This window comes from Salvelinus fontinalis, chromosome 7, assembly GCF_029448725.1.
Source record: "Salvelinus fontinalis isolate EN_2023a chromosome 7, ASM2944872v1, whole genome shotgun sequence".
Classification (NCBI taxonomy): Eukaryota; Metazoa; Chordata; class Actinopteri; order Salmoniformes; family Salmonidae; genus Salvelinus; species Salvelinus fontinalis.
Window position 1 is genome coordinate 56499042 of NC_074671.1, and position 12211 is coordinate 56511252.

At 54.7% G+C, this 12211-nt stretch overlaps 1 protein-coding gene across 1 annotated transcript in view; it reads right to left on the bottom strand.

Annotated features, from left to right (window-relative positions):
• Positions 1 to 12211, bottom strand: part of LOC129859814 (28S ribosomal protein S9, mitochondrial-like) — a 28390-nt gene that overhangs the window by 12468 nt on the left and 3711 nt on the right. Inside the window, exons 3-5 of the mRNA XM_055929941.1 lie at positions 8540 to 8602; positions 8401 to 8431; positions 7979 to 8058 (exon numbers count right to left, since the gene is read on the bottom strand). Of these exons, the coding sequence (XP_055785916.1) occupies positions 7979 to 8058; positions 8401 to 8431; positions 8540 to 8602 (174 nt within the window). The remainder of the gene's footprint in view (positions 1 to 7978; positions 8059 to 8400; positions 8432 to 8539; positions 8603 to 12211) is intronic.

Genomic DNA, 12211 nt, shown 5'->3' on the forward strand with positions numbered 1-12211 from the left:
TAGTCAGGTACCCCTGGTTCCCCTCAGCAGTGGGTAGGGTGTAGTCAGGTACCCCTGGTTCCCCTCAGCAGTGGGTAGGGGGTAGTCAGGTACCCCTGGTTCTCATCAGCAGTGGGTAGGGTGTAGTCAGGTACCCCTGGTTCCCCTCAGCAGTGGGTGGGTTAGGGTGTAGTCAGGTACCCCTGGTTCCCCTCAGCAGTGGGTAGGTTAGGGTGTAGTCAGGTACCCCTGGTTCCCCTCAGCAGTGGGTAGGGGGTAGTCAGGTACCCCTGGTTCCCCTCAGCAGTGGGTAGGGGGTAGTCAGGTACCCCTGGTTCCCCTCAGCAGTGAGTAGGGTAGGGGGTAGTCAGGTACCCCTGGTTCCCCTCAGCAGTGGGTAGGGGGTAGTCAGGTACCCCTGGTTCCCCACAGCAGTGGGTAGGGTAGGGGGAGGCAGGAGCCCCTGGTTCCCCATAGTAGTGGGTAGGGTAGGGTGTAGTCAGGTACCCCTGATTCCCCTCAGCAGTGGGTAGGGTAGGGGGTAGTCTGGTACCCCTGGTTCCCCACAGCAGTGGGTAGGGTAGGGGGAGTCAGGTACCCCTGGTTCCCCACAGCAGTGGGTAGGGTAGGGGGTAGTCAGGTACCCCTGGTTCCCCTCAGCAGTGGTTAGGGGGTAGTCAGGTACCCCTGGTTCCCCTCAGCAGTGGGTAGGGGGTAGTCAGGTACCCCTGGTTCTCCACAGCAGTGGGTAGGGTAGGGTGTAGTCAGGTACCCCTGGTTCCCCTCAGCAGTGGGTAGGGGGTAGTCAGGTACCCCTGGTTCTCCACAGCAGTGGGTAGGGTGTAGTCAGGAACCCCTGGTTCCCAACAGCAATAGGTAGGGTAGGGGGGTAGTCAGGAACCCCTGGTTCCCATCAGCAGTGGGTAGGGGGGGGGGGGGGGGGTAGTCAGGAGCCCCTGTTTCCCCACAGCAGTGGGTAGGGGGTAGTCAGGTACCCCTGGTTCTCCACAGCAGTGGGTAGGGGGTAGTCAGGTACACCTGGTTCCCCTCAGCAGTGGGTAGGGTAGGGGGTAGTCAGGTACCCCTGGTTCCCCTCAACAGTGGGTAGGGTAGGGGGTAGTCAGGTACCCCTGGTTCCCCTCAACAGTGGGTAGGGGGTAGTCAGGTACCCCTGGTTCCCCTCAACAGTGGGTAGGGGGTAGTCAGGTACCCCTGGTTCCCCTCAGCAGTGGATAGGGGGTAGTCAGGTACCCCCGTGTTCTCCACAGCAGTGGGTAGGGTAGGGGGTAGTCAGGTACCCCTGGTTCTCCACAACAGTGAGTAAGGTAGGGTAGGATGTAGTCAGGTACCACTGGTTCCCCACAGCAGTGGGTAGGGGGTAGTCAGGTACCCCTGGTTCTCCACAGCAGTGGGTAGGATGTAGTCAGGTACCCCTGGTTCCCCTCAGCAGTGGATAGGGGGTAGTCAGGTACCCCCGTGTTCTCCACAGCAGTGGGTAGGGTAGGGGGTAGTCAGGTACCCCTGGTTCTCCACAGCAGTGGGTAGGGTAGGATGTAGTCAGGTACCACTGGTTCCCCACAGCAGTGGGTAGGGGGTAGTCAGGTACCCCTGGTTCTCCACAGCAGTGGGTAGGATGTAGTCAGGTACCCCTGGTTCCCCTCAGCAGTGGGTAGGTTAGGGTGTAGTCAGGTACCCCTGGTTCCCCTCAGCAGTGGGTAGGGTAGGGTGTAGTCAGGTACCCCTGGTTCCCCTCAGCAGTGGGTAGGGTAGGGTGTAGTCAGGTACCCCTGGTTCCCCTCAGCAGTGGGTAGGGTAGGGTGTAGTCAGGTACCCCTGGTTCCCCTCAGCAGTGGGTACGGTAGGGTGTAGTCAGGTACCCCTGGTTCCCCACAGCAGTGGGTAGGGGGTAGTCAGGTACCCCTGGTTCCCCTCAGCAGTGGGTAGGGGGTGGTCAGGTACCCCTGGTTCCCCTCAGCAGTGGGTAGGGGGTAGTCAGCTACCCCTGGTTCCCCTCAGCAGTGGGTAGGGGGTAGTCAGCTACCCCTGGTTCCCCTCAGCAGTGGGTAAGGTAGGGGGTAGTCAGGTACCCCTGGTTCCCCTCAGCAGTGAGTAGGGGGTAGTCAGGTACCCCTGGTTCCCCTCAGCAGTGGGTAGGGGGTAGTCAGGTACCCCTGGTTCCCCTCAGCAGTGAGTAGGGTAGGGGGTAGTCAGGTACCCCTGGTTCCCCTCAGCAGTGGGTAGGGGGTAGTCAGGTACCCCTGGTTCCCCACAGCAGTGGGTAGGGTAGGGGGAGGCAGGAGCCCCTGGTTCCCCACAGTAGTGGGTAGGGTAGGGTGTAGTCAGGTACCCCTGATTCCCCTCAGCAGTGGGTAGGGTAGGGGGTAGTCTGGTACCCCTGGTTCCCCACAGCAGTGGGTAGGGTAGGGGGAGTCAGGTACCCCTGGTTCCCCACAGCAGTGGGTAGGGTAGGGGGTAGTCAGGTACCCCTGGTTCCCCTCAGCAGTGGTTAGGGGGTAGTCAGGTACCCCTGGTTCCCCTCAGCAGTGGGTAGGGGGTAGTCAGGTACCCCTGGTTCTCCACAGCAGTGGGTAGGGTAGGGTGTAGTCAGGTACCCCTGGTTCCCCTCAGCAGTGGGTAGGGGGTAGTCAGGTACCCCTGGTTCTCCACAGCAGTGGGTAGGGTGTAGTCAGGAAACCCTGGTTCCCAACAGCAATAGGTAGGGTAGGGGGGTAGTCAGGAACCCCTGGTTCCCATCAGCAGTGGGTAGGGGGGGGGGGGTAGTCAGGAGCCCCTGTTTCCCCACAGCAGTGGGTAGGGGGTAGTCAGGTACCCCTGGTTCTCCACAGCAGTGGGTAGGTGGTAGTCAGGTACACCTGGTTCCCCTCAGCAGTGGGTAGGGTAGGGGGTAGTCAGGTACCCCTGGTTCCCCTCAACAGTGGGTAGGGTAGGGGGTAGTCAGGTACCCCTGGTTCCCCTCAACAGTGGGTAGGGGGTAGTCAGGTACCCCTGGTTCCCCTCAACAGTGGGTAAGGTAGGGTAGGATGTAGTCAGGTACCACTGGTTCCCCACAGCAGTGGGTAGGGGGTAGTCAGGTACCCCTGGTTCTCCACAGCAGTGGGTAGGGTAGGGGGTAGTCAGGTACCCCTGGTTCTCCACAACAGTGAGTAAGGTAGGGTAGGATGTAGTCAGGTACCACTGGTTCCCCACAGCAGTGGGTAGGGGGTAGTCAGGTACCCCTGGTTCTCCACAGCAGTGGGTAGGATGTAGTCAGGTACCCCTGGTTCCCCTCAACAGTGGGTAGGGGGTAGTCAGGTACCCCTGGTTCCCCTCAGCAGTGGATAGGGGGTAGTCAGGTACCCCCGTGTTCTCCACAGCAGTGGGTAGGGTAGGGGGTAGTCAGGTACCCCTGGTTCTCCACAGCAGTGGGTAGGGTAGGATGTAGTCAGGTACCACTGGTTCCCCACAGCAGTGGGTAGGGGGTAGTCAGGTACCCCTGGTTCTCCACAGCAGTGGGTAGGATGTAGTCAGGTACCCCTGGTTCCCCTCAGCAGTGGGTAGGTTAGGGTGTAGTCAGGTACCCCTGGTTCCCCTCAGCAGTGGGTAGGGTAGGGTGTAGTCAGGTACCCCTGGTTCCCCTCAGCAGTGGGTAGGGTAGGGTGTAGTCAGGTACCCCTGGTTCCCCTCAGCAGTGGGTAGGGTAGGGTGTAGTCAGGTACCCCTGGTTCCCCTCAGCAGTGGGTACGGTAGGGTGTAGTCAGGTACCCCTGGTTCCCCACAGCAGTGGGTAGGGGGTAGTCAGGTACCCCTGGTTCCCCTCAGCAGTGGGTAGGGGGTGGTCAGGTACCCCTGGTTCCCCTCAGCAGTGGGTAGGGGGTAGTCAGCTACCCCTGGTTCCCCTCAGCAGTGGGTAGGGGGTAGTCAGCTACCCCTGGTTCCCCTCAGCAGTGGGTAAGGTAGGGGGTAGTCAGGTACCCCTGGTTCCCCTCAGCAGTGAGTAGGGGGTAGTCAGGTACCCCTGGTTCCCCTCAGCAGTGAGTAGGGGGGAGTCAGGAACCCCTGGTTCCCCTCAGCAGTGGGTAGGGTAGGGGGTAGTCAGGTACCCCTGGTTCCCCTCAGCAGTGGGTAGGGTAGAGGGTAGTCAGGTACCCCTGGTTCCCCACAGCAGTGGGTAGGGGGTAGTCAGGTACACCTGGTTCTCCACAGCAGTGGGTAGGGTAGGGTGTAGTCAGGAACCCCTGGTTCCCCTAAGCAATAGGTAGGGTAGGGGGGTAGTCAGGAACCCCTGGTTCCCCTCAGCAGTGGGTAGGGAAGGGGGTAGTCAGGAGCCCCTGGTTCCCCTCAGCAGTGGGTAGGTTAGGGTGTAGTCAGGTACCCCTGGTTCCCCTCAGCAGTGGGTAGGTTAGGGGGTAGTCAGGTACCCCTGGTTCCCCTCAGCAGTGGGTAGGTTAGGGGGTAGTCAGGTACCCCTGGTTCCCCTCAGCGGTGGGTAGGGTGTAGTCAGGTACCCCTGGTTCCCCTCAGCAGTGGGTAGGGTGTAGTCAGGTACCCCTGGTTCCCCTCAGCAGTGGGTAGGGGGTAGTCAGGTACCCCTGGTTCCCCTCAGCAGTGGGTAGGGGGTAGTCAGGTACCCCTGGTTCCCCTCAGCAGTGGGTAGGGGGTAGTCAGGTACCCCTGGTTCCCCTCAGCAGTGGGTAGGGTAGGGGGTAGTCAGGTACCCCTGGTTCCCCTCAGCAGTGGGTAGGGTAGGGTGTAGTCAGGAACCCCTGGTTCCCCTCAGCAGTGGGTAGGGGGTAGTCAGGTACCCCTGGTTCCCCTCAACAGTGGGTAGGGTGTAGTCAGGTACCCCTGGTTCCCCTCAACAGTGGGTAGGGTGTAGTCAGGTACCCCTGGTTCCCCTCAACAGTGGGTAGGGTGTAGTCAGGTACCCCTGGTTCCCCTCAACAGTGGGTAGGGTGTAGTCAGGTACCCCTGGTTCCCCTCAACAGTGGGTAGGGTGTAGTCAGGTACCCCTGGTTCCCCTCAGCAGTGGGTAGGGGGTAGTCAGGTACCCCTGGTTCCCCTCAGCAGTGGGTAGGGTGTAGTCAGGTACCCCTGGTTCCCCTCAGCAGTGGGTAGGGTGTAGTCAGGTACCCCTGGTTCCCCTCAGCAGTGGGTAGGGTGTAGTCAGGTACCCCTGGTTCCCCTCAGCAGTGGGTAGGGTGTAGTCAGGTACCCCTGGTTCCCCTCAGCAGTGGGTAGGGGGTAGTCAGGTACCCCTGGTTCCCCTCAGCAGTGGGTAGGGTAGAGGTTGTCAGGTACCCCTGGTTCCCCTCAGCAGTGGGTAGGGGGTAGTCAGGTACCCCTGGTTCCCCTCAGCAGTGGGTAGGGTAGGGTGTAGTCAGGTACCCCTGGTTCCCCTCAGCAGTGGGTAGGGTAGGGTGTAGTCATGTACCCCTGGTTCCCCTCAGCAGTGGGTAGGGTAGGGGGTAGTCAGGTACCCCTGGTTCCCCTCAGCAGTGGGTAGGGGGTGGTCAGGTACCCCTGGTTCCCCTTAGCAGTGGGTAGGGGGTAGTCAGGTACCCCTGGTTCCCCTCAACAGTGGGTAGGGTGTAGTCAGGTACCCCTGGTTCCCCTCAACAGTGGGTAGGGTAGGGTGTAGTCAGGTACCCCTGGTTCCCCTCAGCAGTGGGTAGGGTAGGGTGTAGTCAGGTACCCCTGGTTCCCCTCAGCAGTGGGTAGGGTGTAGTCAGGTACCCCTGGTTCCCCTCAGCAGTGGGTAGGGTGTAGTCAGGTACCCCTGGTTCCCCTCAGCAGTGGGTAGGGTAGGGGGTAGTCAGGTACCCCTGGTTCCCCTCAGCAGTTGGTAGGGGGTAGTCAGGTACCCCTGGTTCCCCTCAGCAGTGGGTAAGGTAGGGGGTAGTCAGGTACCCCTGGTTCCCCTCAGCAGTGGGTAGGGGGTATTCAGGTACCCCTGGTTCCCCTCAGCAGTGGGTAGGGGGTAGTCAGGTACCCCTGGTTCCCCTCAGCAGTGGCTAGGGGGTAGTCAGGTACCCCTGGTTCCCCTCAGCAGTGGCTAGGGGGTAGTCAGGTACCCCTGGTTCCCCTCAGCAGTGGGTAGGGGGTAGTCAGGTACCCCTGGTTCCCCTCAGCAGTGGGTAGGGGGTAGTCAGGTACCCCTGGTTCCCATCAGCAGTGGGTAGGGGGTAGTCAGGTACCCCTGGTTCCCCTCAGCAGTGGGTAGGGTGTAGTCAGGTACCCCTGGTTCCCCTCAACAGTGGGTAGGGGGTAGTCAGGTACCCCTGGTTCCCCTCAACAGTGGGTAGGGGGTAGTCAGGTACCCCTGGTTCCCCTCAGCAGTGGGTAGGGGGTAGTCAGGTACCCCTGGTTCCCCTCAGCAGTGGGTAGGGTAGGGTGTAGTCAGGTACCCCTGGTTCCCCTCAGCAGTGGGTAGGGTAGGGGGTAGTCAGGTACCCCTGGTTCCCCTCAGCAGTGGGTAGGGGGTAGTCAGGTACCCCTGGTTCCCCTTAGCAGTGGGTAGGGGGTAGTCAGGTACCCCTGGTTCCCCTCAGCAGTGGGTAGGTTAGGGGGTAGTCAGGTACCCCTGGTTCCCCTTAGCAGTGGGTAGTCAGGCACCCTAATGACTTGGCAGAGCTGTGTGTGTCTGTGTGTGTGTGTGTGTGTGTGTGTGTGTTGTATTATTGGGGCGGGGGGAGGTGTCGTGGCTGTAAATACAGTACTGTGCACATGTAAGTGGATGTGTGTTTGCAGAGTTAATTAACACTCAAATGTTGGGATTGTGATTCTTCCAGAGGTATCAAACAATATGTTGTGTAGTGAGAGAGATGCATAGAAAGAGGGGGAAACAGAGAGAGTAGTGACCCGTCCACCTTTTAATCTCTGACTCAGCTCTCCCCTGCAAGGCACACTGCGGTATTTGTTGTACATGGTTGGGTTGCACTACAGGGGTCTAGGCTGAGAGGGGGAGGGGGGAGAGAGAAAAGCCAAGAGTGGAGGGGGGTGAGTTCCCCGTCACGGAGAAGGGAAGAGAGAGAGAGCAATAGAGAGTGTAATGTTTACTGTTATTTTTTATTGGTTATTTCACTTTTGTTTATTATCTAGTTAACATATGTTTTCCATGCCAATAAAGCCCTTAAATTGAATTGAGAGAAAGAGAGAGTAGTTTTCCCTCAGAGAGACAAACAGCCCCCTCCCTCTCAGACGCTGGTCTGACATCCCTATTTAAACTAACAGCAGGGAGCCAGGTGTTGCTGCAGGGCATGGGAAGGGGAGGGGGGGGAAGGGGGGGAGTTGACAAGAGGACAAAATATTGCCAGGTTACACACACTTCTTATCTGCCAGAGAAACACACCTCTGTCCTAGGTCAAATCAACCATATTAACAAGAGGAAGGTAAAGAGGGAGAACGAGCGGGTGTGAAGGAAAAATACAGAAGATGGAGGGATGGAGGGTAAGCTGAGTGGGTAGAGGTGGGTAGCTAGCTAATCTACAGCACCGGTCTCCAGGGACCCTCTACCTCTCTGGTGAAATCCCCAGGGCAGAGCAGCTCTCATCCAGGCACAAAGCCTGACTATCAGCCATGGTAGTCACCGAGCCAGGCCTGAAACAGGATTTAGGACGGGGACAGAGGGGCCCGTCACAGACACAGTCACGCCCCCTGCCTGTCTGCACCCCTCCCTACCTTCCACAACCCACCTCTCCCAAACACCCCCCCCCCCCCCCCTTCCTCTCACACTGCTCCCACTCTCACCATCCCACCTCCATCCACATCTCTCTCCATACCTCCCCACCCTTCCCTCCCTCCCTCCCTCCTCACCCGGCCCTCCTGCTGTATTCAGCTGTAGCTCTGGCTGTGTGTGTGAAATGGGATGTGACAGGAGCACCTTTCCCTGGGGACCATAAATAAGGCCCTGGAGGCTAAGACCGGGGCTTTCTACCTCCAGAAAAACTTCCACCCTCAGTCCTTCTCCTCCCGGTCTCTCTCCCACACACCCAGTACTCACGTGCATTAGAGTGTAGTAGGACTGCTTTCCTGTGTAGAACAGAAAGTGGAATGGCCGTCCATCTGCGCCCCATTGGACAGCTAGAGGATATATGTGTGTGTGTGTGTGTGTGTGTGTGTGTGTGTGTGTGTGTGTGTGTGTGTGTGTGTGTGTGTGTGTGTGTGTGTGTGTGTGTGAGTGAGTGAGTGAGTGAGCGCGTGAGCGAGAGAGACAGAGGGAGAGAGGAAAAGAGAGAGAGAGAGTTAGGCCATTGGTGTAAACCACTTTACTTTGTCTAGCCCAATCACTGTTAGAGATTGAGGAAAAACTCAGAGGTCCCCCTGCTGGTGATGTTGTGAAAGTGCAGCTCTTACACAGCGTGAAAAGGACCATAGGAGTAGAACAATCCGTCTCAGTTGTAAATCTATTTAAAAAGGACCTACCTCTCTGTTTTGGAAACACCTCATCCGGATGCTGGAAGAAAATATGAAGATTTTGAATCACTAATGAATTTGAAGTTTCTGAGTTAATACACTTCTACATTAGACAGAAAACGGAGACAGGGAGGACGTCTAGTCTTACCTTCATCAGTGGTTTGGCTTTTTTGTCAAACAGGCCGGAGGGGAACAGGTATGCAATGCTTCTCTGGAACAGAAAAGGAAAGAGAAGTCAAATATCATTAACATATCCTAAAGATGTTTAAACAGCCAGCTCTGAACAGGGAGAAACATTTAGTTTAAACAGCCAGCTCTGAACAGGGAGAAACGTTTAGTTTAAACAGCAGCTCTGAACAGGGAGAAACATTTAACAGGGAAAAACATTTAGTTTAAACAGCCAGCTCTAAACAGGGAGAAACATTTAGTTTAAACAGCCAGCTCTAAACAGGGAGAAACAGTTAGTTTAAACAGCCAGCTCTAAACAGGGAGAAACATTTAGTTTAAACAGCCAGCTCTAAACAGGGAGAAACATTTAGTTTAAACAGCCAGCTCTAAACAGGGAGAAACATTTAGTTTAAACAGCCAGCTCTGAACAGGGAGAAACATTTAGTTTAAACAGCCAGCTCTAAACAGGGAGAAACATTTAGTTTAAACAGCCAGCTCTGAACAGGGAGAAACATTTAGTTTAAACAGCCAGCTCTGAACAGGGAGAAACATTTAGTTTAAACAGCCAGCTCTAAACAGGGAGAAACGTTTAGTTTAAACAGCCAGCTCTAAGCAGGGAGAAACATTTAACAGGGAGAAACATTTAGTTTAAACAGCCAACTCTGAACAGGGAGAAACATTTAGTTTAAACAATCAGCTCTAAACAGGGAGAAACATTTAGTTTAAACAGCCAGCTCTAAACAGGGAGAAACGTTTAGTTTAAACAGCCAGATCTAAACAGGGAGAAACATTTAGTTTAAACAGTCAGCTCTAAACAGGGAGAAACAGTTAGTTTAAACAGCCAGCTCTAAACAGGGAGAAACGTTTAGTTTAAACAGCCAGCTCTAAACAGGGAGAACAGGGAGAAACATTTTGTTTAAACAGCCAGCTCTAAACAGGGAGAAACGTTTAGTTTAAACAGCCAGCTCTAAACAGGGAGAAACGTTTAGTTTAAACAGCCAGCTCTAAACAGGGAGAAACATTTAGTTTAAACAGCCAGCTCTGAACAGGGAGAAACCACAAAGATCATCAGGGACAACAACCACCCGAGCCACTGCCTGTTCACCCCGCTATCATCCAGAAGGCGAGGTCAGTACAGGTGCATCAAAGCAGGGACAGAGAGACTGAAAAACAGCTTCTATCTCAAGGCCATCAGACTGTTAAACAGCCATCACTAACATTGATAGGCTGCTGCCAACATACTGAATCATCTCTAGCCACTTTAATAATTAAAAATTTGGTGTAATAAATGTATCCCTAGCCACTTTAAACAATGCCACTTTACATAATGTTTACATACCCTACATTACTCATCTCATATGTATATACTACACTCTATACCATCTACTGCATCTTGCCTATGCCATTCGGCCATCGCTCATTCATATACACTGCTCAAAAAAATAAAGGGAACACTTAAACAACACAATGTAACTCCAAGTCAATCACACTTCTGTGAAATCAAACTGTCCACTTAGGAAGCAACACTGATTGACAATAAATTTCACATGCTGTTGTGCAAATGGAATAGACAAAAGGTGGAAATTATAGGCAATTAGCAAGACACCCCCCAAAACAGGAGTGATTCTGCAGGTGGTGACCACAGACCACTTCTCAGTTCCTATGCTTCCTGGCTGATGTTTTGGTCACTTTTGAATGCTGGCGGTGCTCTCACTCTAGTGGTAGCATGAGACGGAGTCTACAACCCACACAAGTGGCTCAGGTAGTGCAGTTCATCCAGGATGGCACATCAATGCGAACTGGGGCAAAAAGGTTTGCTGTGTCTGTCAGCGTAGTGTCCAGAGCATGGAGGCGCTACCAGGAGACAGGCCAGTACATCAGGAGACGTGGAGGAGGCCGTAGGAGGGCAACAACCCAGCAGCAGGACCGCTATCTCCGCCTTTGTGCAAGGAGGTGCACTGCCAGCGCCCTGCAAAATGACCTCCAGCAGGCCACAAATGTGCATGTGTCAGCATATGGTCTCACAAGGGGTCTGAGGATCTCATCTCGGTACCTAATGTCAGTCAGGCTACCTCTGGCGAGCACATGGAGGGCTGTGCGGCCCCACAAAGAAATGCCACCCCACACCATGACTGACCCATCGCCAAACCGGTCATGCTGGAGGATGTTGCAGGCAGCAGAACGTTCTCCACGGTGTCTCCAGACTCTGTCACGTCTGTCACATGTGCTCATGTGCTCAGTGTGAACCTGCTTTCATCTGTGAAGAGCACAGGGCGCCAGTGGCGAATTTGCCAATCTTGGTGTTCTCTGGCAAATGCCAAACGTCCTGCACGGTGTTGGGCTGTAAGCACAACCCCCAACTGTGGACGTCGGGCCCTCATACCACCCTCATGGAGTCTGTTTCTGACCGTTTGAGCAGACACATGCACATTTGTGGCCTGCTGGAGGTCATTTTGCAGGGCGCTGGCAGTGCACCTCCTTGCACAAAGGCGGAGGTAGCGGTCCTGCTGCTGGGTTGTTGCCCTCCTACGGCCTCCTCCACGTCTCCTGATGTACTGGCCTGTCTCCTGGTAGCGCCTGCATGCTCTGGACACTACGCTGACAGACACAGCAAACCTTTTTGCCCCAGTTCGCATTGATGTGCCATCCTGGATGAACTGCACTACCTGAGCCACTTGTGTGGGTTGTAGACTCCGTCTCATGCTACCACTAGAGTGAGAGCACCGCCAGCATTCAAAAGTGACCAAAACATCAGCCAGGAAGCATAGGAACTGAGAAGTGGTCTGTGGTCACCACCTGCACAATCACTCCTGTTTTGGGGGGTGTCTTGCTAATTGCCTATAATTTCCACCTTTTGTCTATTCCATTTGCAGGGGTAACTAAATCAAACTACATTGTGTTATTTAAGTGTTCCCTTTATTTTTTTGAGCAGTGTATTTTTATGTACATATTCTTACTCATTCCTGTACACTTGTGTGTATAAGGTAGTTGTTGTGAAATTGTTAGGTTACTTCTTAGATATTACTGCTTGGTCGGAACTTGAAGTACAAGCATTTCTCTACACTCACATTAACATCTGCTAACCATGTGTATGTGACCAATAACATTTGATTTGAACCTTTAGTTTTTACAGCCAGCTCTGAACAGGGATAAATGATATTAGCAGCCAGGCTAGCTAACAGGTTCGAGAGGAGACACTCAAGTCTTGTAAGAGTTCAGACAAAGGCTAGAGGGAAGTTCCTAGAGAACAGCAGTGAAAGTTAGAGGGGAGAGAGAACAAACAAACAGCTAGGTGACAGGAACCAGAGGACAGACTAGAGTCACCAGTTCACCCTAAGTTCACACACCTTGTGAAGGCAGCAGAGTGGAGCCAGGTCATTAGTGCTGCTACAGATGGCACTACTCTTGACAAGGTGTGTGTGTGTGTATGTGTGTGTGTGGAGGGGGTCTGAAGGTGTGTGTGTGTGTGCGCGCGTGTCTCTGAAGGTGTGCATTTGTGTGTGTGTGTGGGAGGGGGACAGACAGGTAGCGTCCACCCTGCCACTCTTCTCCAGCCAGTCTGTTCATCCCTCCTCTCCCTCATCTTTAACTTATTTTGCTCCTTCACTCTGTCTGCTCAATTAAGAGAGGGAACAGGTGCTAGAAGGAGAGA